This window comes from Mastigoproctus giganteus, chromosome 3 (assembly GCF_048544385.1).
Source record: "Mastigoproctus giganteus isolate SK-2022 chromosome 3, ASM4854438v1, whole genome shotgun sequence".
Classification (NCBI taxonomy): domain Eukaryota; kingdom Metazoa; phylum Arthropoda; class Arachnida; order Uropygi; family Thelyphonidae; genus Mastigoproctus; species Mastigoproctus giganteus.
Window position 1 is genome coordinate 239,247,611 of NC_143577.1, and position 25,653 is coordinate 239,273,263.

A 25,653-nucleotide genomic window follows, 5' to 3' on the forward strand; every position below is an offset into this window, starting at 1 on the left:
TGCCTGTTCACATTATTTTTTTAACCGTATTTTTCCTGCAAATTACATTTGTACTATAAATTGTCCTGTTACAGTTGATGTTTTTTCCCTTTAATATTATATTTTTTACTTTAATTTACACTGCGTAGGGACTACCTTGTCCGACATTATTAAGAGACGGGGGCTTTACTTTTGTAATTTTCCCCTTTTCTTGTACTATGGACAAGTTTGGAAATGCAGTTCCTGATACATGGTCAGGAGTAGTCCCCTGATAAAATGCCTGGCCATGCATCAATTTTTTTCTTTTTAACTGTCTTCAGATTTTGCATATTTGCCATCCCTGTATTCGACCTTCTTTCTAAAATTGCCCACCCATATCTGAATACAGTTATACCCCTTTGTAATTTATTTTGTATACCTCTTTGTAATTTTGTATATCCCTTTGTAATTTTATTTATTTTCTTTTTCCACAGTCCCATTTCTTCCTATTGGCTTGTTAATCATGCCATTAATTATGTTAATTCATAATCGAGAGAGAGAGAGAGAGAGAGAAGTAATATACATGAGTGTTTCAATTAAAATACATTGGTATCCACCTTGCTTATTTTCAGGTTTGGGCTACATGTGTCTGGACCTTTTAATTCATGTGAGAGCTAAAATTTCTGAATTTTTCTTTAAAATGGAATAACTATTACTGTTTAGGTTTTACAACTTCTAAATTAAAATTTTGCCTAATTAACTGCTTTTTTCCCCTCAATGGAAAAATTGTTCCCTGTCTTTGGTTTAGTCTAAAAAACATCATGCCTGTACTTCTGAAATGAATGTAACCAATTTTATTTGAAGAAATGAAAAAAAAACCCAACTGTGTGATGTTTGCTTTTCAGTATGTGATGGGAATGGCTGGCTATGAGCAATTGTGTCACATCTACTCATGTTACAACCGCTATATTTGATTTTATTTTTGTTTCAAATAATATCGGTTTACTTTCATTTCTGAAGCACAGAAATGTTTACAGATTAAAGTGATGGGGAACATCTTCCTCATTAAGAGCTAAACAGTAATAAACGAGATGGATCCCGGTGCCTTTTAACTGAAGCATCCTGTATATACAGTGTGTGTGTGTGTGTGTGTGTGTGTGTGTGTTATATATATATATATATATATAATATTTTAATATTGGATATATATATATCCAATATTTTAAATTAAATAAAATAAAACATAAGCCAGTAGTATGGCAAAAACTGTAGAGCGAAAATTAACATAAAAATAACCCAAATAAACAAACGAACGAAAAAGAATAGACATAATAGTAGCCCGATAACCCTTGTATAATTTCGAGTTTTAAATCCGATTAATAAAAACTATACAAATTTTAGGATAAACCTCTTTTGATGATATTTCATGTCTTTCGGAACTGGTACCTCTCGGGGCGGGGGGGGGGGGGGGGTACCGCTAAATTATTATATAATTGGCATTATCCTAAAATTTGTATAGTTTTTATTAATCGGATTTAAAACTCAAAGTGATACAAGGGTTATCGGGCTACTATTATGTCTATTCTTTTTTTTTTTTCGTTCGTTTGTTTATTTGGGTTATTTTTATGTTAATTTTCGCTCTACAGTTTTTGCCATACTACTGGCTTATGTTTTATTTTATTTAATTTAAAATATTGGATGTATTTCAGCTTCATATGGAGGAATTGCATGTCGCTGCCTCTAATGAACGCCTAATTATTTATTTATTTACTTTATTATAATTTAATTAATGTTAATATTTAATAAAATTCAATGATAGTATATATATATATATATATATATATATATATATATATATATATCTATAAATATATATCTCTCTATATAGGATGAGTCGTGAATTTATGTCAAAACTTCAGAAGTTTATTCCTGAGATCATCCCAAATCAGAAATGGTATATGTGCATGGATTCAATTCTCGATGGTTACAGAGCTATGAATATTCATTTAGTGGCTGCCTTCAGCTTGGGTATGCATGACCACGAACAGGCAAATATATGTTCCCATGTGACAACTGTGGAGAAGTACAATCAACTTGTCCTCAAAACAGTTCAGAACTAAACTAAAATGTCTGGTACTCATTAATTGCAATCCTGGTTACTCCTGATTCATTGTGATAGCAATGTGTGCATTTTTTCCAATTCTGGGGTAGGCTCCCAGAGTTTGGGTTTTTTTTTTTTTTTTCTCCCCTCAAACTAAGACCATAAGTGTCCTATCTACTGGAATTGGCCCACCTTCCTGTGGTAAGAACAAGTACTCAGAAGACACTTTCCAGGTGATTGCTGTTTCTGAGTAGCTAAGCGGCCAGCATAACATAACAACATGCACCAATCACACTACGTAACGCTACTACATGCCTGGCCCACTTTTACAGAGTCTGTAAAACATACAGTCACACAAGGCACATTATTATTTGATTGGAGAACTTTTCTGTTATTTCAGGATTTTTCTAAAGCTATATTTGAACACAGGAAGATTCTACTAAAAACAGTTCAAAACTAATCTAGAATGTTTGGTACTTACTGACTGGAATCCTGGTTACTCCTGATTGATTGTGATAGCAATGTGTGTATTTTTTCCTAGGTTTTTTTTTTTTTTTTTGTTGTTGTCTCACAAAGTGAGACCATATGTGTCCTTTCTACTGGAATTGGCCCACCTTCCCATGGTATGGGTAAGTATTTAGAAGCAGCTTTCCAGGTGACTGCTGCTTCTGAGTGGTTGTTGTTATTTGGTTTTTAGGAGCATTAGCAACTAAGGCCATATTGCTCGGGGAATATGCGGTGGTCATTCCCTGACCTTTCCGCATTCTCTGTGTTGGTGATCACGGGCTCGAACCCCGGTCTAATCAAGAAGCGTGTGCTATGCACTGCTGCTCCTGCCCACCTGGCTATGGAGGAGCCTGCTTCTGAGTGGTCAAGTGACCAACACACCACACATTAAACACATGAACATAGCACTACTATACACCTGGCCCATTTTTATAGTCTATAAAATATATGGAAGTAGATTTGAACTGATGTTCTAGGAGCCGCCCTGCCTTATCCTCATAAGATGAAAGTGGCCAAGGAGGAAAAAATTATTTGAATGACACAACATAGTCTGTATATAAGAAATTAAACAGATTTCAGTTGCTTTTGTATGCCATGAACAAGTTCTGAACCATGTAAGAGTGCAACATGAGCCTAGGAACAATACTCAGCAGTTGGAATTCTGCTCTTAGTTTAATGTGTTTTCAAAGTTTGTATTATTTACTGATGAGGCTCAGCTTACCCATGATAGAATATTAAACTTCCATTTATGGTCAGATATGAATACTCATGGAATAGAGAAAAATAACTTATGATGTTATTTTACTTGACTATGTGGTGTGATATCATTGACAATCAGCTTACTGAGTCAATTATTTTCAAGGAGGGCTGTTTTTCAGATGGTATTATGCTCAGATTTTGCAGGATGAACTGCTACTACAGTGATGGGACCCCTCCATATTTCAGATAAATTGAGGGGTGAGGAGCACTGAAAAGTTTGAAAAGCATCACTATGAAGCAGAGAACTCACATCAATGGGTATGTATTTTTTTCAATGTAGCTTCCTCGGACCTGCACACATTTGTTCCAGAGATGGTAGGATGTAGTTATACCCACACTAGCAGAATATTTCATCATCGAGGCCTGAAGGGGAGGGGAAAAAAGCTGATATAACCTCTTCATTGGCTTTGAATTTCTGTCAAGTGAAATATAAGTTTGGGAAACAAAAAGTCTGATGAGGCCAGATCTGATGAATAAGGAAAGGGTTCCTATACTCACAGATGCACTTCAGTCACTATTGGAGAATTGTTTTTGTGAGGCACCTTTTCTCAGCATTTCTTTTCTTTTGGACTTGATAGCATCTCATGATTGATATAACAGATTATTAGAATAGTACATTCCTGTCACAGTTTGACCTACAGGAACATAGCTTGCCACTATTATTCTCTGGAACTGCAAAGATTACCACCTTTTATCACCTTTATAGCCAATGGAATTGTTTTTGCCTTCTTTGGAGGCAGCAAACTCAGATTTTTCCATCATTTGGACTGCTACTTTGAATCAGGCTGACATGGCAGATCTGTTTCTCATCCTTCATACAAATCTTGCGGAAAAAAAAAAAAAAAAAATTCTGCATATGCTTTGTAATGTATTAACAATCCTCAAGAAGTTGTGCACTGATCATGTTTTTGATCAGGTATCAGAAGCTGTGAGACCTAATCGTGAAACCAATTCCTTTTTCAGAATATTTTGCATTTATAGGAATGATCAAAAAGTTCTGGGACTGATCCAACATTTGGGAAATTATAAAGTTTACTGGCTATTCGGATGTATCTCCTTTGAAGTAGCCTCCATGACACTGTATATACCAATTCCATGACTCCTGCAACTTCTGGAAGCATTCATGATAGACTTCTTTTTGATATGCTAGTAGTTTTCTGTGTTGGTTTCTGAATTATTTCTGCAGTTGTTGTAAATCTGTGACCTTTCAAGGGGACCTTATGCTTGCGGGGAGAGAGACATAGAGAACGAAATCCAGTAATCAGGACATACAGTATGGTGGATGGGAGGGGGGGGGAGACCCAATGCTCTTCAAGAAATTCTTGAAAGTAAAATGCCAAGTAGGCAGGGGTGTATTATCATGATGCAAGCACCAATACCAATTCTCTGAAGTTGTTTTCCAGCCATTATCATTGTCCAATCACTGCAGAACCACAGTGATTTCATGGTTCACTGTTTGACCATGCAGAACAAGTTCAAAATGATTAATGCCCTGTGAGTAAAAAAAAAAAAAAAAAATTATACACATATTTACATACCTGATCAAGATAATCTTACTTCTCTCTCTCTCTTTTTTTTTGGGGGGGGGGGAAGAGTCTTTCACTTAGAGGACTTTGCCCTTGTTTCTAGGTTATAGCTCACATTTATTTGTCACCAGTAATAATGAAAGAAACAAAGTCTGAGTCAGCATGGCAAATTGACAAAGATTCCAATACATAAGAATTCACCACTCTCTGTGATCATCAGTGAGGCCACAAGGCACAAACTTTGTTGAAATGCTTCACATTCCCAAATTTCATGCGAAAATTGACTGTTTTTTGTTTGTTTGTTATTTGGTTTTTAGGAGCATTAGCAACTAAGGCCATATTGCTCCGGGATATGCGGTGGTCATTCCCTGACCTTTCCGCATCCTCTGTATTTGGTGGTGATGGGCTCGAACCCCGGTCTAATCAAGAAGCGTGTGCTACGCACAGCTGCTCCTTCCCACCTGGCTACGGAGGCACCTGAAAATTGAGTGACCTGTCACATAACAAACACCAATTTTAAATACCGCTTTAAACTTTGTAAGCCACTGAAAAGTCTGAGTGACATATCCTAAATTTTTTATTACTATTGCAGATATAAGCAATCCTTAGACATTGTGATAAAATTGTATTAGCATGCACTGATTTTGATATATTAGATTTCCAATTTGTAAGGCTTACTACGTTAAAATTGAATGCATCTCTTTTATTATATACGTTTACGTCTATATTATTATTATGCAATATTTCTATATGAAGATCCAGATAATTTGCTATAGTGTCAGAACTATTAGTTTTTTCTAATACAAGTTCTACTGGATATAATTTACTGTAATCCTGGACAAAATGTGGACAATTAAAAACACATATATCATCTACGTATCTATATATAAGTAGGTTATCTTGGAATTCTCTTTCTGTATAATGTAGATAAAGGTTTGCGATTATGCTTGATGCTGGACTGGTGCATGCTAATACAATTTCATCACAATGTCTAAGGATTGCTTATATCTGCAATAGTAATAAAAATTGTTCAGCGGGCTTAACAGTGTTGTACGGCAGGTTGATCAATAATAATTTCCCTATCTCTTACCTGAAATATCATTTCAGGAAAGCGATAAACATTATTAATTTCAAAAATTTGTTTTCTGAACCTATTGTTTTAATATAATTTTCAATATAATCGTTATATTTAGTGCCATGTATATATGTAAATAGGATACACTTTGCATTCTTGGTGTCTTACGGCGTAGAAAACTTGTACCCACCGGCTTGCAAATTACAGTGTATCATTTTTTTTTTTTTTTTTTTTTTTTTAAATATATAGTTAATATATAGTTAAATTCATTTAAATTTACTTAAATTCACGTTGAGATAACATGCAAATTCAGCTCAGGGTCCTACTGTAGGAACGGGTTTGCGATCCCGGGCATACCCGAGCCACAACTTATATCTTGTAATGTCTTTAAACTGTCCTACACTCTTTATTTTTATTTCTCCGAAATTATTAGGGCAATAAGAGGACGTAGGAGAAACTATTTCTTATCTATACCACTATTTTTCGCCTTTGTGGAGTTCAGGTTCTATTATTCCTACTCCTTTAGTTTTTCTTCTTACTATCTGCATGTTTCTCTATGCATTAATTTAATTTAATTATTTATTTTTACCGTATCCATCACATAGGGGGCACCACATATTATTTTGACGACTATTCCATTATGTCCTAGATACGGTCAATATGTAGTATGTATTATATATTTAATCTTATTTTAATCATTAAATTACGTTCTCTGTCGGGTCAACGATGATTAATATATGCTTACATTTATATTTTACTTATATTTCTTACCTTTGATTCTAATATTTCTAAATTTTATTATCATCTTTCGATTTATTTATATTCGATTTATTTTCGGCCTATACCGGTTTATATTTGGTTTAGATTTAAATTACTTAGCATATATTGATCATCACAGAAACAGAGAACCTTGTCGTTTTTTGCCTTCATTCTGGGTGGTTGGCCCCAGTTGACGTCATCTAGATTGTCGGTAAAAAGCGATAATAATAATTATTATTTATTATTTTTTTTTTTTTTGCGTTGTCTTAGGTCCCTGATGGTATTATTGTTGGATTTATTTTCTTTATATTATCCGTAATATTATAGACATTATGGGTGCATTGCATGATTGCTTGCAACTGCATTGACTCATAAATATTATTTACATATTAGTTACAGTTACTTTCGTTTTAACTTTCTTTACTTTTTTATCAATAATTATAATTATATATATATATATATATATATATATATCACTAAAAATATTTTGTCAAAGGTAAATTGTGTTTACCTTTGACAAAATAATGTTTCACATATAAAGAAAGGGAGGTAAGGCAGCAGAATTCATATTAGCAAAGTGACAGTTTCTCTGAACAAAGTGCCTTTCTTATCTACCTTCCCTTTTTGAAAAGAGGATGTCCTTATTCATTTCAACCTCGAAGGCATTAAAATCAAAGTTTGAACAGACTGGATCTACTTGTGTTGCAGAACTATGAACTGCTTGATAACAGAAAACATTACCAAGGTTATCTATGAGATAAAAAAGAAGCAGTACAATAACCAAGATCCTGAAACTGCACCCTTATAAATTTTAAATAGTTCAGTGGTTGCTGCCCTCTGGCACAGAAGTCTGGCTGAATTTTACAGAATGATAACATGATACCTGTATATCACCCAATTTGAATAAAATCAATGACTAAATTGAGTTTTATAGTCTAACAAAGCCCAATTTTAACTATATTATGTGGGCTAAAGAAAATCAAAATGCTATAAATGACAAAATATTACATGGCAAGAAGGTAACCATACAGTGCACTTTTGCACCTGGACTGAATTTTTTTGAAAACTGTTACTGGACACCTCATATGTGCATCTGTGAATGGACATGAAAATATGCAGATAATGGCAGAACCATATTCATAAATGTTATCATTCTGGATTTGAGACAGAGAGGAATATTGGACCAGGTGGCTTTTAAACAGAATGAAGCATCCCCACACATTCACTGCAGAGTTACTCCATTATTAAAAGAATACTTTGGTGGCAAAAACATTAGTAGAGCTTTTGAAACAAAGTGGTCACATCACAGTCCAGATTCAAACCCTGCTGATTACTAGCTGTAGAATTATCTAAAGGACTACACTGCACTGCAAACATGATCCAATGTGCACAACAAAAGAGGGCAATCCAAATAGAAATAATCGATATCCCCAGTTCAGGTTTCCTCTGATGTTCATAATTTTATTACTTGAAAATTGAAACTCTTATTGATTTAGAAGGAAAAGATTTTTGGCAATATTTGTATTGAGACCCCACAATATAACTTGGTTATTTTGCTTTCTGGGTTATCATATTTACTATAAATACAAACTATGCTTACATCACAGCACTTACATATTTTAACATTAAGTTACTCTATGACTAGCTACGACCAACACTTTTGGCTATTACAAATGGATTACTTCTTACACACTGACATAGTGAACATTCTGTAATTTAACCTTTTTTTTTTTTTTTTTTTTCCCCCTTTCTTTTAACTGACAAGTGAGAAAAATCTGTGAAGCCTATAAATTAAGAAAAAAATTAACTAGAAAATAAAAATAATATCTAGGACTAGAACTTACATTTGTAGGGTGAACCCCTGTCCTAAGTGCAATCTTTTCTTTCAGTTCTTCTACTGTAGCATCTTGAGAAATTATTAAAACATACTAAAGGAATGCAAAAAATTAAAAAAAAAAAAAAAAAAGTTATTTCAGTACGTTTGATAAAATATACATATTTATTTTATTTCAATATAAGAAACCTTTTCCAACAATATACAATACTGCTACAAATAAGGATTTTTATTAAAAAAAAAAAAAAGAGCTATAAAAATAAGCAGGAAAAACATTGTTTATAGAATATATTTATTGATATATTAGTAAACAAACTAAAAAAAAAAAAAATATATTGAAAAATATTTCTTGACTGAATGTCTAAGAATATGAAAGAGGTTGTTTATGCATGGGTATAGGACTTTCATCATTTCTACTACCTGGGTAGTAGAAAAATGATGGAAGTGCATAAACAACCTCTTTCTTAAAAAATATTACTTGAAATATCCGGCATTAGCCTTTACATACTCCTTCATTCTCTCATCAGGCCATTCATATATTCAAGTGCATGCAGTGTACTATGAATTACTGGTAGATGGATTGGCTGATAATTGCTTCAAACTATCTATATTAACATGTCATTTGTGTCATTGTCATGCTATGAACTCCAATTTTGATCATAATTTGTAGTCCAGTGGGTTGAGGTTGGAGTTCTCAGAAGACTGTCTGAAACAGTGAGAGAAAAGAAAAAAAAAAGGGGCACAAAAGGCATTAAAATTCCTCTCACTAATAATAAATATTTCCCAACTTCTGGGTTCAATTCACAATACTGGCTGAACTTTTTTTCAAAGAAAGCAATAGAACAATGCTATCCACTTAATAGGATCTAAACAGTGTGGTAGTTAAACTGCTTGCTAATTACTAATGGCTGAACCAATTCTAAAATAGTGAGTTGTAAAATGCTGAACCAATGCTAAAATGTTGAACCAATTCTAAAATGGATGATGACTATCTGCTTTCTGTACTGCTATAACAGTTACTCAATTTTCTTTGCATTCATGCTAACCTGCAGAAAGAAAGCAACATAATTACTACTAATTAGTAGTATTTATGAAAAAATATTTTATATAAATCATAATTCATAAAAATAATATGAAAAAGAAAAGAATATTTCAAATTTAAATATTTATTAAATGCAATAAAATAGAAGAATAAAACAAATAATTAAATTATAATTTAAGTTTAAACACTATTTGTTTTTTATTTTGAGTATATTATTTTAATATGAACTTCATTTTGTAGTTCAGCATACAAAATGGGTATACCTTGGGTAACTATAGCTTCAGTTTTCTCTCTTTTTAACAATTAAAATTGTTATAGTGATGTCATTTTTGAGGGGTACACTATCTTTTAAATAACTCCAAAATAAGAAATCTAATGAACTGAGATCAAATAAATGGGAAATCTAAAAATATCAGTCTTCTTTTACCCATCCATTCATTAAGAAATTGGGCATTTTGATCACTACCACACAACATTACAGAACATGGGGGTGTACAATCTTGGTGAAAGATTTCAGCATATCCCTCAAGTTGTGAAAAGGCATAATTACCTATATGTTCAAATACATTACTTCTTTGTTTTGTTTTTTGTGAAGAAAAACAGTCCTATCACTTCTGTAGAGGAATTTTCCAATTGAACATTCTTGTAGTTCTAGAAATCTCTCTACAACTGTTTTGCAATTCCCTATTATGTTCTCATAGTCACATATTCTTATAGTCAGATTCAGCTCTAGAAGTCATGGTGTTAAAGTATCCCCAACAAGCTCTGCACTTTCTCTACTACTTTGCAAATTACTGTATGTTCAAATTATATGATTCAAAGTAAAGAAAGAATTAAGTCAACCTATACTCTTAGCCAAAAATTTTTTCGCTAATAATTTTTTTTATTTGTGCCTTCCCCCTCAGCAGTTTCCCAAAACTGCTAGGCAGACAGAAGAATTAGATACACCAGAAACTAAGATAACCAGGGTGAAGTTGGCAATGCTAACTTTGCACCTAATGAATGACTAAGTTGCACTGTACAAGAAAAGCAGGCAATGCTATATGATAGTTAGTTAGTTATTTGGTTTTTAGGAGCATTAGCAACTAAGGCCATATTGCTCAGGGGATATGCAGTGGTAATTCCCTGACCTTTCCGCATACTATATGATAGATATGGCAGTAATGGCAGCAATGGTAGTGGGAGGCACTGGTGTTGTTGAATGATTATATGTTTAAAAATATTAATCTAGACAGGCTCAATATCTACATCCATGTCCTTATTTTGGCTATATTAAGATGTGTGCCAATACAAAATGATTCCTTGTATTTCCTCTTGTGAAGAAACTACTGATTAATCAAATTAAGCACTATTAAACCACATGTGGAAAATTTCTGAAACTGCAAAAAGTTCAGCATGTAAAGTGTTACTGCTATCTATTTCCAAGCAATTAAGACTGTAAAATAAATTAGACAAAATAACCAAAAGAAAAAGAAATTAAAGAACAAGAGTCAATATATACTTTGGAAAGCACAACAAAACAGAATTCTGCTATGATAAGTGCCAGTGCAGCCCAAAATCACACAATGAAACTACACTTCTCCTCTCTTCCAAAAAAAAAAAAAAAAAAAACTAGATTGGGGGGGGGGGATTAAGGGATTATCGTTTCAGATTTTCTGGAATGGTAAAACAATCATTTCTGCTTTCAATGCAGAGACACTGAGGAAGCTGAAGACCAGAAGAGAAAGCAGAATTTCTCCTTCAGCACGAAAATGCCAGATCCTATACTACCATTCTTACAAAAGAGATCACCATGAAATTGATGGATGGATTGTTCTGCCAGAGCTCACATACAGTCTCGATCCTCGCCATCTAACTTTCACCTGTCTGGCTCCGCAAAAGATGGTCTTCACAGGGAATGATGCTGTTATAATGGCTGTCAAGATGCAGCCCTGGAAAGCTGAGACAAACTTTTACAAGAGGGGGAATACAGGCTCTGGTTAAGCAGTAGAGAAAATGTATACAAATTGATGGAGAAAATGTGGAAAAATAAATATAAGCACTTAAAGATGAAGTAAGAAACATACAGTTTAAACTGGAATACCTATAGTGATAGTGTCCGAGAAAAAAATTTTGAAAGCATTAGTTTCAGAGTTAGCCTTATATCTCTGGAATAGTTCGATTAATAACACTATAATTAACAAATGAACATAGGTTGATCATGCTTAGCATTGGAAAAGTCAGACACTGCATTCATTAATTTTCACATGACCAGTGGCTTTCGTAATCCCTGTAAATAGATGTTAAAGTGAAGCCATTTAGCTTTCTTTATGCGAGCAAATTTTTATTCTGACATATGAGGTATTCCTTAAGTGGTTCTTCAATGTTATTAAGCAGAATGTCTAACTTTCTTGTTATTGAGCCAGCAAAACTCCTCTAGTTTCACAATTTCACCATTGTGAATTTTTTGAGTATGCTAAGTTAACTTGTACTAGCAAATATTGCATTATTGAGGCAGTGTTGTTTCAATTCAAACCAAAAATTAACAGACTGTGTTAGTCAAATCATTTATTTCATTATATGAGCACTAAGCTTTTTGATTATTACTGTAGATATTAAGGCATTAGGATTACAATATGGTAAAAATTTATGGTACTTTTCATTTTTTTTTTTTAATTTTTTTTTTTTTTTGGGCAAGCTATATGTGTTAAGGATTTGATCTAATTTAACAAAAGATTAGCATTAGTTGAGGCATACAATACAAGAAAGCAAGATAATGCAGCATCAGCCAAAAAAAAATCCATTTCACCAATCCATTCACTCCAAATGCCTGACTAGCTCAGACTTAAATTTATTTAAGTTATCAACTTCCACAACAATAGATGGAAGTCTGTTCCAGTAATCGACTACCCGCTGGCTAACGGAAAATTTCTGCATATCTATTCTACAACTGTCTTTCCTCAATTTGAATCTATGCCCTCTCAGGTTTGTAATCTGAACAAGAGGATGAATTCCATCAGCACTGAGCTTGCTTAACCCGTTCAATGCCTTATACACCTCAATCAGATCACCTTGTAGGTGCCTAGTCTTCAGATGCTGCAATATGTAGAACTTAAGCCTTTCTTGGTAAGAGCACCTCTTTGTTCCCCTCACCAATCTTGTTACCCTTCTTTGTACTCATTCTAGCAACTCTACATCCTTCCTAAAATGAGGCCTCCAGACCTGAACACAGTACTGAAGGTGTGTCCTGACCATTACCTTGTACATGGAATAATCACCTTCTTGTCCCTGCTAGTAAAATTCCTATATATCATTGACAAAACTACATGACCTACTCTGGCAGCCTGTCTGTACTGCTAAGCAAATTTCATATCTGACTGCACAATTACCCCCAGTTCTTTTCATTCTGCACTGCCCAGAGTGTAACATCACCCAGTCGATACATTTCTCTGGGGTTACTGCTACCCATATACAGTACATACTTTGCATTTGTAAATGTTAAACTTCAGTTGCCACTTCTCAGCCCATTTGCCCGACTTATCTAGATCCTATTGCAGTAGCATACTGTCTTTACTGCTGTTAACAATCCTGCCAACCTTTGTATCATCTGTAAACTTGGACATTAAGCCTGTAGCAGAGGCATACAATGGAAGAAAGCAAGCTTATGTAGCATCAACCAAAAAAAAAAAAAAAACCCTCTCATTTCACCCCTTCATTCATTCCAAATGCCTGTCCAGCTCAGCCTTAAATTTATTTAGGCTATCAACTTCCACAACAAGAGATGGAAGTCTGTTCCACCAATCAACTACCCGGTGGCTAAAGGCAATCTATGAATCTATGCCCCCTCAGGTTCTTAATCTGATCAAGAGGAAGAATCCCATAAGCATTCAGCTCGCTCAACCCATTCAAGGTCTTATAAACCTCAATGATATCACATCGTATGTGCCTACTCTCCAGCCACTGCAATTTGCAGAACTTAAGTCTTTCTTGGTAAGAGCACTGCTTTGTTCCCCTCAATCTTGTTGCCCTTCTTTGCACTCATTCTAGTAACTCTACATCCTTCCTAAAATGAGGCCTCCAGAGCCATACAGAGTACTCAAGGTGTGGCCTGACCATTGCCTTGTACAATGGGATAATCACCTCCCTGTTCCTGCTAGCAAAATTCCTATATCATTGACAAGACTCCATTGGCCTGCCCTGTTACCCATCTGCACTGCTCAGCGAACTTCATATCTGACTGCACAATTACCCCCTAGGTCTTTTCACTTTCCACACTTCCCTGAGTGCATTATCACACAGCTGATACGTTTCTCTTGGGTTACTGCTACCCATGATGAATATCATTGATGAATACAAAAATAACAATAGGCCCAGCACCGAACCCTGGGGAACTCCACTAATAACATTAGTCCATGAAGAGCAGTGTCCACTGATTACCACTCTTTGTCATCTCCCACTCAACCATCCCTTTATCCATTGTAGTAACTTGCCCTTAATGCCGTACTGCTCCAATTTGTACAGTAGTCTTCCATGTGCAACCGTATCAAAAGCTTTCTTGAAATCCAAGTATATGATATCAAAGTTATTCCCTGCATCCAGTTCCTTTGTGACCGCATTGTAGTAACCAATCAAATGGGACAGACAAGACCTCCCTTCAACAAACCCATTCTGTGTCTGAACTATTACTGTAGCCTTGTCTAGATGATCCTGCAATTCTTCTTTATCCAGTGACTCCATTATTTTCCCTGGAACACAAGTTAAACTAACAGGTCTATAATTACTTGTGTCACCTTTTGAACTCCCTTTGTGAATTGGGGATACATTTGCCAACCTCTAGTCCATGGGGACCTCCCCTGAGTCCAAGGAAGCTCTCATAATTATAGCTAAGGGTTTGCTTACTTCTTTTGCTGCCTCCTTTAATATAACTGGATAGATCCCATTCATCCCAGGTGCCTTCCTTATGTTTAACTTCAACAATTTCTCCTCTACTTTGCTCTCAGTTATTACAAAATCGCTTAGCTCCCTGTTAGAGTTTGATAAACGTCTTGCATTCCCTTCCTTGAATAACTCCTCATGTGTGAATGTAGATGCAAAATACTCATTCAGCTTATCAGCTACCTGAGCAGGATCATCAATAGTCAAACCATCTATATTAAGTGAACCAATTTGATTCATCCCTTTCCTTCTAGCATGCTCTTAGAGGTGCTCTTACCAAGAAAGGCTTAAGTTCTACAAATTGCAGCATCTGAAGACTAGGCACCTGCAAGGTGATCTGATTGAGGTGTATAAGTAAAGAACTCTTTGCTGCTTTTCTTTGCATCCTTTGCCAAAGATTTCTCATTATCTGCCTTAGCCAGCCTAAGCTCCTTTGTGACTTGATTACAGGCTAGCTTATATCTGCCATAGGCTTCTGTGTTGCCCTATAATTTATATGCATCCCATACATTTTTATTCTCTGCCACAAGCTTCATTAATTCATCTTACATTCATTTAGGCCCAAATCTCAAACAGTATTTCTTAGTTGGCATGAAAAGCCTCGTAGCCTCAAGATTAAGTCCCTGAAGGCTTCCTATTTTAGAATTCACCATTGGTAACATCATCGGTTTGTATAGAATTTAAAAACTGTCTGAGACCACTGTAGTTATCTTGACAAAAGCAAGGACCTTTCCCTTTACCCTTGATAGTAGTTACATCTTTAAGTAAATCCCACATTAATACACTGTGATCACTGTCTGTCACCCAGTGGTTCCTTTAACTGCAAATCCATAATGCATGAATAATAACTGCTGATAATCAGATCAAGAGTAATACTCCCTCTAGTTGCCTCTTGAACATGTTGCTGCAGAAAATGGTCATCAGATGTAGGAGCATTGAGAAGGATGTGCTTGAAGTACCAAGATTATATTTGTCAAGATCATCAGAGAGAGAAAGAAAAAACAGAATACTTAAAGATAAGCTTTATCTTTAAAGTTCGAAAGAGAAATTAGCATGGAGAATATTTGCAATTGTGCATAAATGACATTCTTGATTTCTGATTGCTTTAGCAAGCAATCAGAAATCAAGAATGTCATTTATGCATAAAGCAAGTCTCAAACTGCTTGAATTTTCAGAATCTGTTTGGATTTATTAATAAAATGTCTGTATGCATATTGTGTTTTAGAATAAGAAGAGGAAGTTTTGGATTTTGGTTTGAGCTAGTTATGATATTTATTCTTATCTAAAACAGCACATATATGAGAAAATAAAAGACTTAAATAAGGAACCATAATTTAAAGTAGAAAGTGTTATAAAAGTTTCACTTCTGTAACAGGTTTTAGTGATAAATGCTGAGCAATGTATAATACAGGCAGCAGTTCCAAAACATTTTAATGCTACTACCATCCAAAATGGAATATTTTTTATTCTACTTGATACCAGGATACTTTACAACTGAAACTAGTGCAATGATTCATATAAAACCAGCATTATCTGTTCAATGTAAACTAAAACCTGAAAAATAAAGCTCACAGAATATAAACTCTGTGAAGCACGCGCGCACACACACACACACACACACACACACACACACACATGCATGCGCGCACGCACAATCAATCTCTCTCTCTCTCTCTTCAAAATGCCTCTACACTTTGAAAAAACCATTAACACAGACACGTTAGAATAAAAATTAATCTTAATTTTTTTTAATCCTACAAGCTGCCATAAAATGTGTTTAGTGAACTTGATTAACAGCTTAATATCATCCTTGGTTGGTATGGTTTAAAAGCAATAAGAAGTTTGCTTTGACTTTTCTTCTTCTGAACAGGTAGTATGCTACCACAGTTTGGGAATTACTGCTCTGTGAAGATGAGCTGAGCCAAATGAAAATGATATTTAAATTGTCTAAATTAAAATTATGCACTGCAATGGTGTAAATTTAAAAAAGATTTTACTAAACAACAGGGCATTTTGGTCTTGGGTGCATGGGGAGAAATTTGCAGCAGCAGAGGCTGTCTGGTATTCACTATGAGAGGTTCGTTCAAACTAGCACAATGCAGTGATGTATTCTGTAGAGCATTTCGCTAGCAGAAATTAACTGACATTTGGAAAAATGCCCACATCAAAACTGAATGTCATACCTATGCATGTACAAAAGGAGGTTCATTATTATGAAAGAAAACTTTTGACAATTGCTCACACCCAGGACAAACTCTTAGTTGTCGAACAGAATATGTTGCCTCAGCAGGACAGATTCATGCCCACATCTTCATCCATGATTTTCAAGTTATTGGAAGACTTGAAAAATGGTGTAGCAGGATATTAATTCCGAATGAATGATGAAGGGGGAAAAGGTCATAGAAGAGACTTTTATGAGCAGGGCATAAAAATTCTAATATATAAACAGAATAAGTTCTAAACTTGCTAAACTGTATCAACAGTAATAGAGATTTTTTTTTTTTTTTTTTTTTTTTTCCCCATTTACAATAGAAATAAGTTTCAGTAATACAAAAATTCTTGTTTTCATTTGATTCATAAGAGTTAATCAAAAAACTGATTCGCCATCAAAAAAATCTACAGTACATACAGAAAAGGTAAATTTAAATGTTATTATGGTTTGAAACCATGCAAGGCTGAGAAAATTTATAAGTATGAGGCCTTAATTACTTGGCCATATGGATAATTAAAACTTATTATTGTCAATATTACTTGTGTAACTAGTAAACTTGTTCCTGTTTACTAGCTACAAATATAGACACACGTATATATTCTTACCCTATAAGGACGACGGGATGGATCTTTTGAAAAAAAGACAACAGGTAAGTTTCTCTGCTTCTTTGGCAAGGGAACAGAAAGGTAAAGAAATGGATCAAAGGTAATTGATACCTAATAAAACGATAAAAATGATATGCATTTAATACAGCATCTAAAGAATGAATGGAAAATAAGATAAAAACTGTGTTAGTTATGAATTTAAGCAAACAAACAAAAAAGCATTACAACTTATATTAGAAATAAAATTACAAAGCATCATTACATTAAAATAGGGATTAGAAAAATCCTACAATAAAAATAACCTGTAAAGTGTCAATTTTCTTTGCTAGATAATTTCGATGATCTACTGTACACTGTACAGTCAAAAAAATAACACTAGGAAAAAAGCAAGAACAGGTGGTATTAAAATTGTTTTTATGCTCATGTAATTTTACAAATTTCCTAATATAAAAGTAATAAATGTAATAAGGAAGGAAATAATTCCTGACAAAGATAAAACAACAATGCTAAAAAGTGAGGTATAAATTTCATATAATACAAAAAAAAAAAAAAAAAAAAAAAAAAGCAGCATAGTAGAAATGTATGCTATTATGTATCAAACATTTTCATATAACAGTCAGAAATAGATACCATTAAGCTATGAACTGTCGATACTTATCCCATTTTCAAACTTATTTTTATCAATACATATCATGCTATGATTGGTAATAACATATTAAAGCTCAAAGGTTATTAAATAAAAATTTATTGAACAAAAAAAAAAAAAAAAAAAAAAAAACATATGAACAGTACCGTTTTATTTTTGACAGCAAATTTTTCAACTGGAAGAAGAGGGGGGGGGATCTTCTGGTATCAGACAGTTCTTTTTAAAGAACAAAAGTAAGGTCAGTTGCTTAGCTAGCTATTTTCTCCTCTTCATCAGATCATCCAATTTTGAACATGCAGTCTCTTTCGAAATACAGATCAATGTTGGAAACTATTTTTGCCAAAACTTTAAAACTTCCATTTTTATTTTGGTATTTAATGGTTTCCTTTTTTTTTTTTTTTTTTTTTTTTTTGTTGAAACAATATCAACTTTTTTTTGCACCAAAATAGCAGGGGTAGTTAGAATATGCAAATATAGGAACTGTAAATAAATTTTTACACACAAAAAGCTTATGCAACAACTTCTCACAGACAACAATAAAATGAAATGATAATGATGCTAGTGAGGAAAAGTGTGATGTGACAGCACACAGGTTCAGCATGTGAGTAAATTTGGATATCTGTGCACATAATGACAGACAAGGCGTTGAATAAATATGCACATAACTGTTGAATAAATATGCACATAAGACGCCGTTTTATAACAGGATGAGTCATGTTTTCAAATTATAATACTGTTTTGCACTCTTCTTGAAAATTTTTTTCGAGAAGAAATTTTTTTTCATTATTTTTCAATAATGTTATGCAATTTAAGCAAAGGAAGAAGCAAAAATTATCAACTGTCAAAAATTTAAGGAGTACAAATAAAAGGTAAAGGAATACAAATATAAATTTTTCTGAAAATTTAATAATAAAAAAATTAAAGAAATACACAATTAGTTATTTCACTATGTGGAGATGAAAAATTGTGTTCTCAAGTTGAGAAGATAGAAAATTGAAAATTTTCTTCTGAAAATGTCAAATGGATTTTGTAAATTTATAAATATATAAATTAGCAAACCTAACCAACCAAATGACTATCTAGCCAGACACCATGTGGCACACTGATTCACAAAGGATGCATGCAGTGTTACCCAGAGCTACAAGTCCATATTAGACGTAGTTCCTGCGCAACATTCAAATTTCGGGAACATTTGGGTAGCACTTTGTGTATATATATATTTTGTATTAATTTATCTAAATGTATGTTGTTTCCATAAGCAGTCCATGTCTGGCTATATAGCTAATGGGAGGCGAAGTTAGGAAAGTACTTAGGATGGCAATAGACACTGCTGCCCTCTTATTGCACTAATAGCTCAGAGTGTTGAAGAATTTTAGGGGAAGGATAGCGAAAAGAATATGATTGAAGAAAATATAGTTGGTGCTCAGGTAATCTGGGGGCGTAAGTTCCCATCCGTATTAGTAATGGTCCTGGATTGGGTAGGTTATTGCAATTTGGAAGGAGATGTCTTTGTATCTCTGTATATCCAAAATGTTATGTTAATGTCCACACTAATGCTTAAATAAACCCTAAGGCTATTAACTATTAAAATTAAAAATATATAAACCAACTAACATTAAAAATTAGAAGGTAACTGGCAGATATATGTGAAATGGTATCTCTTCAGGAGGGAAGACATTTCCATCCTGAAGAGATACTGTTCACACCTCCCCCCTCCCACACACTTGGGGTCACTTCAATATACAGAGACCTAGTGGCTCATATCTTTGGTCTCCCATACAGCCCTATGTTCACTACACTCTGCAAATTTCACCAACTACAGTCTGATCCTACAGTAAGTTGTCAATACCTGACTTTATTCTTTCATCCTAAGTTTACTTTTTTTAAATTTCAAATTGGGCATTTTGCTTTCTTTCAAACTTTCACTCAATTTTTCTTTGACAGAATTTATTGGTTTTATTTTAGCCCAATTCGGCATTTTACTTTTATTTATTTATTTTTGAATTATATTTTTGTTATTCCTTCCTTTTGGTCTCTGTAGGGTCAACTATGATGTATACATATGAAATGTATATATCATAACAGAAACAGAGACCTTACTTATTGCTGTGGTTCCTTTGGTTTTGGCTGCCTTGAAGACGTAGCTAAAATCTTAGGAGCTACAGCATTAAGTATTATTTATTTTCAGGTAATCTGCTTTTACTTTGCAGGCATTCTTAATTTATTCCATTGTAATTACACTTGACAGGTTAGCAACCTACTCAATACACTTATCAAATACATTTGTGTATATTTCATTATGGTTGCTGGGTATTTCTGCTATAACTAGTAGTGCCCCTGATCCATAATCTGATTTAATAAATTAATAATTTTTTTGTTCTCTTTTAGACGTTCAGTCTTATCACTACATCCTATTATTTTTATATATATATGCATTAATTCAAAATGTCTTGCATAATTCAAAACATATTGCCAAGAATACAAACAATCTGCATATATGAAAAAGCATATCTCAAACTCATGTAACTCGAGGGATACCTGTATGGTAGCATGATTATATTCACTAATAGTTCCAAAATATATCAATGCAGATTTACTTTTTTCAATCGTAAATAGATTTAAATGAATGTAGCAAGATTCTGAAACTCTTAGTTTTTTTTCAATGTGGTGGTCTGATATTATATACATACTACCCAAAACAAACAAAATATAATACTACATCTGTTATCAATCTAATATGATCCCTGTATTTGAAGAGGTAACTTTTCTGGTTGCATGTTTGAATTCTTTGTTGTTAATGTCTGAAATTTATCCAAACTATAAACAAAATATATTTTATGAGCATGTATTTCATACCTTTTTACATACTGGGCAAACAAGTTTGGATTTATATTGTCCTTGGAAGAGATCTACAACTATAGAGTCATTTCTTTGCTTATATAATCTCCATGACTCTTCAGCAACAACCTGAAAGTATAACTGAATGTTACTTTGGGGGTGGAGGAACACTGTCATTAGAATTAAAAATTATAGCATTTAAAATATGTTCACATTAGAAGCACAATTTCACAAATTTTGTTATCTCATCAGGTTCACATATAGTAGTAAGAAAAAATATATATAAGTGAGATGTACTAAAGGTTGATTGTATTTCTATTCAGAGGTTGATTGGAACTTTGCGAATAGTAGTGTAGTCACTACTATTCACATTCAGGATATTAAGACAGACAACAAAATAATCACTCATTTTTTTTTGTTTAATGTTTAGAATAATTTCATAAATTCCATGTTTTGAGTAGAGCTAGGTGTTTGAGCGATTCCTGCTATACACTCACACTATTTGCACATACACATTTCCAGTACTTGTAATTAACTTGATGAAACTATTGGTCTCATCACTGTTCCAGTTTAAATTCTATTAAACTTGTGAATTTCAAATGCATGCACGCACATATATTAATGCTTATTATGTGTATAAATAACTTTAATTTTTTTTAAAATAAATAATACTAATAATAATAATAATAATATATATATATACTATTATTTACATTCAAATTTTTTCAGAATTTCATTCAAATTTGGTATAGGAAGCACACAAAAATTTGAATATTATGCGTGTAATAAAAAAAGTAAAACTATACTAAGCAAAAATTTGTTTATTGAACAAAAAAAAAAAAAAAAAAAATGCCTGATGGATTTTTATCTTCAAATATCACTTAACTTTTCAAATTCCTCACTATGGAGTCAACAGAGATGCTGGACCATACAGTGGTTCAGCCCCACCACTGCAGGGTTATTTAAATAATATGCAATTTATATACAGTCATGACTTACAACACAGTTCCATTCCAATAACTACATCATAAGTCGATTCAGTCATGAGCTAGTTTTTTTTTTTTATGTAACATTCTTATATTTATTCCTTACTCTCAAGAGTACAACTCTAAAATGGTGTTTGCAGGCAGGCTGCTAAGATGGTCCACTAGACTAAACCTATTAGTACTTCTCTAACAGGCATCTAGATCAGTTAGTGCATAATCTCACTGCCTTTATTCTACCAGTTAGTAAATGAAAAGGCGCCTCCATAGCCAGGTGGGCAGGAGCAGCAAAATGACAGGACATTCCTTCCAAATGTCTGTCCAGTTCCTCCTTAAATTTATTTAACGTATCAACTACGACAGTTGGAAGTTTGTTCCAGCAATTAACCACCTGCTGGCTAAAGGCAAATTTCCGCACATCTGTCTTTTCTTAATTTGAATTTATGCCCCCTTAGGTTCGTAATCTGAACAAGTGGAAGGATCCCATCAGAATTCAGCGTGCTCAACCCATTCAAGGCCTTATACACCTTAATCAGATCACCATGCAGGTGCCTAGTCTCCAGCCACTGCAATTTGTAGAACTTAAGCCTCTCTTGGCAAGAGAATCCCTTCATTCCCCTCACCAGTCTTGTTGCCCTTCTCTGTACATGCTCAAGCAAATCTACATCCTTCCTAAAATGAGGCCTCCAGACCTGTATGCAGTACTCAAGGCGTGGCCTGACCATTGCCTTATACAGAGGGACAATCACCTCCTTTTCCCTGCTAGCAAAATTCCTATATATATCATTGACAAAACCCCATGACCTGCCCTGGCAGCCTGTCTGCATTGCTCAGAAAACTTCATATCTGACTGCACAATTACTCCCAGGTCTTTTTCAGTTTCTACCACCTTAAGTGTAGTACAACACAGTTGGTACATTTCTCTGGGGTTACTTCTACCCATATGCAGTACTTTGCATTTGTCAAGGTTAAACTTCAGTTGCCACTTCTTAGCCCATCTGCCCAAATGATCTAGATCCTGTTGCAGTAGCACACTGCCATTACTGTCATTAACAACCCTGCCAACCTTTGTATCATTGTATCATCTGCAAACTTCGACACTAAGCCTGATATACCTTCATGGCGCCTCCTTAGCCAGGTGGGCAGGAGCAGCAGTGCGTAGCACACGCTTCTTGATTAGACCGGGGTTCGAGCCCGTGACCACCAAATACGGAGGATGCGGAAAGGTCAGAGAAGGACCACGACATAGCCCCGGAGCAATATGGCCTTAATTCTTAATGCTCCTAAAAAACCAAATAACAATAACAACAATATACCTTCATCAGTATCATTGATAAACATATAAAACAACAGAGGACCCAACACCGAACCCTGGGGGACTCCACTAATAACATTAGTCCACGAAGAGCAGTACCCATTAATTACCACCCTCTGTCTTCTCCCACTCGACCATCCTTTTATCCATTGTAGCAACTTACCCTTAATACCATTCTGCTCCAATTTGTATAATAGTCTTCCATGCGCAACAGTATCAAAAGCTTTCCTGAAATCCAAATATATGATATCAAAATTATTTTTTGCATCCAGTTCCTTTATAACCACATCATAATATCCAATCAAATTTGTCGGACAAGACTTTCCCTTAAAAAATCCATGCTGTGTCTGAATTATTGCTCCAGTCTTGTCTAGATGATTCTGCAATGCATCTTTAACCAGTGACTCCATTATTTTACCCGGAACAGAAGTTAAACTAACGGTCTGCAATTGATCTTGCCACCTTTCGATCCCCTTTTGTGAATTGGGGATACATTTGCACACCTGCAGTCAGTGGGGACCTCCCCTGAGTCCAAGGATGCCCTCATAATTATAGCTAAGGGTTTGCTTAGTTGCTTTGCCGCCTCCTTTAATATAACTGGATAGATCCCATCCACACCAGGTGCCTTTCTTACGTTTAACTTCAACAATTTCTCCCCCCCCCCAACTTTGTTCTCAGTTATTACAAAATCATTAAGCACCCTGCTACAATTTGATAACCTGCCATTTTCAAACCTTAATAACTCCTCATGTGTGAATGTAGATGCAAAATACTCATTCAGTTTGTTTGCTATCTGAGCAGGTTCATCAACAGTGGAACCATTGATATCAAGTGGACCAATCAGATTCATCCCCTTCCTTTTAGAGTTTATATAAGTAAAGAAATCCTTGCTGTTTTTCTTAGCATCTTTTGCCAAAGATTTCTCGTAATCTGCCTTCACCTGCCTAACCTCCTTTGTGACCTGATTACAGACTAACTTATATCTGCCATAGGCTTCTGAGTCACTTGATAATTTATATACATCCCATGCATTTTTCTTTTGTCAGAATCTCATTAGTTCAAGGTTTAGGCCTAAATGGTTATCAAATGAACTAATGAGACTCTGATCGAAGGGTGGCAAGAGCAATTGCAGACCGTTAGTTTAACTTCTGTTCCGGGTAAAATAATGGAGTCACTGGTTAAAGATGCATTGCAGAATCATCTAGACAAGACTGGAGCAATAATTCAGACACAGCATGGATTTTTTAAGGGAAAGTCTTGTCCGACAAATTTGGTAGGATATTATGATGTGGTTACAAAGGAACTGGATGCAAAAAATAATTTTGATATCATATATTTGGATTTCAGGAAAGCTTTTGATACTGTTGCGCATGGAAGACTATTATACAAATTGGAGCAGAATGGTATTAAGGGTAAGTTGCTACAATGGATAAAAGGATGGTTGAGTGGGAGAAGACAGAGGGTGGTAATTAATGGGTACTGCTCTTCGTGGACTAATGTTATTAGTGGAGTCCCACAGGGTTCGGTGTTGGGTCCTCTGTTGTTTTATATATTTATCAATGATACTGATGAAGGTATATTGTTGTTATTGTTATTTGGTTTTTTAGGAGCATTAGGAACTAAGGCCATATTGCTCCGGGGCTATGTCGTGGTCCTTCTCTGACCTTTCCTCATCCTCCGTATTTGGTGGTCACGGGCTCGAACCCCGGTCTAATCAAGAAGCGTGTGCTATGCACTGCTGCTCCTGCCCACCTGGCTAAGGAGGTGCCATGAAGGTATATCAGGCTTAGTGTCGAAGTTTGCAGATGATACAAAGGTTGGAAGAGTTGTTAATGACAGTAATGGCAGTGTGCTACTGCAACAGGATCTAGATCATTTGGGCAGATGGGCTAAGAAGTGGCAACTGAAGTTTAACCTTGACAAATGCAAAGTACTGCATATGGGTAGAAGTAACCCCAGAGAAATGTACCAACTGTGTTGTACTACACTTAAGGTGGTAGAAACTGAAAAAGACCTGGGAGTAATTGTGCAGTCAGATATGAAGTTTTCTGAGCAATGCAGACAGGCTGCCAGGGCAGGTCATGGGGTTTTGTCAATGATATATATAGGAATTTTGCTAGCAGGGAAAAGGAGGTGATTGTCCCTCTGTATAAGGCGATGGTCAGGCCACGCCTTGAGTACTGCATAAAGGTCTGGAGGCCTCATTTTAGGAAGGATGTAGATTTGCTTGAGCATGTACAGAGAAGGGCAACAAGACTGGTGAGGGGAATGAAGGGATTCTCTTACCAAGAGAGGCTTAAGTTCTACAAATTGCAGTGGCTGGAGACTAGGCACCTGCATGGTGATCTGATTAAGGTGTATAAGGCCTTGAATGGGTTGAGCACGCTGAATTCTGATGGGATCCTTCCACTTGTTCAGATTACGAACCTAAGGGGGCACAAATTTAAATTAAGAAAAGACAGATGAGCGGAAATTTGCCTTTAGCCAGCAGGTGGTTAATTGCTGGAACAAACTTCCAACTGTCGTAGTTGATACGTTAAATAAATTTAAGGAGGAACTGGACAGACATTTGGAAGGAA

General features: G+C 34.8%; 1 protein-coding gene across 1 annotated transcript in view; it reads right to left on the reverse strand.

Moving 5' to 3' along the window:
* Nucleotides 1-25,653, reverse strand: part of LOC150088923 (ubiquitin carboxyl-terminal hydrolase 19-like) — a 337,177-nt gene that overhangs the window by 152,457 nt on the left and 159,067 nt on the right. Inside the window, 3 exon segments of the mRNA XM_090370360.1 lie at nucleotides 8,530-8,613; nucleotides 17,293-17,403; nucleotides 20,795-20,905. Coding sequence (XP_090226486.1) covers nucleotides 8,530-8,613; nucleotides 17,293-17,403; nucleotides 20,795-20,905 — 306 coding nt within the window.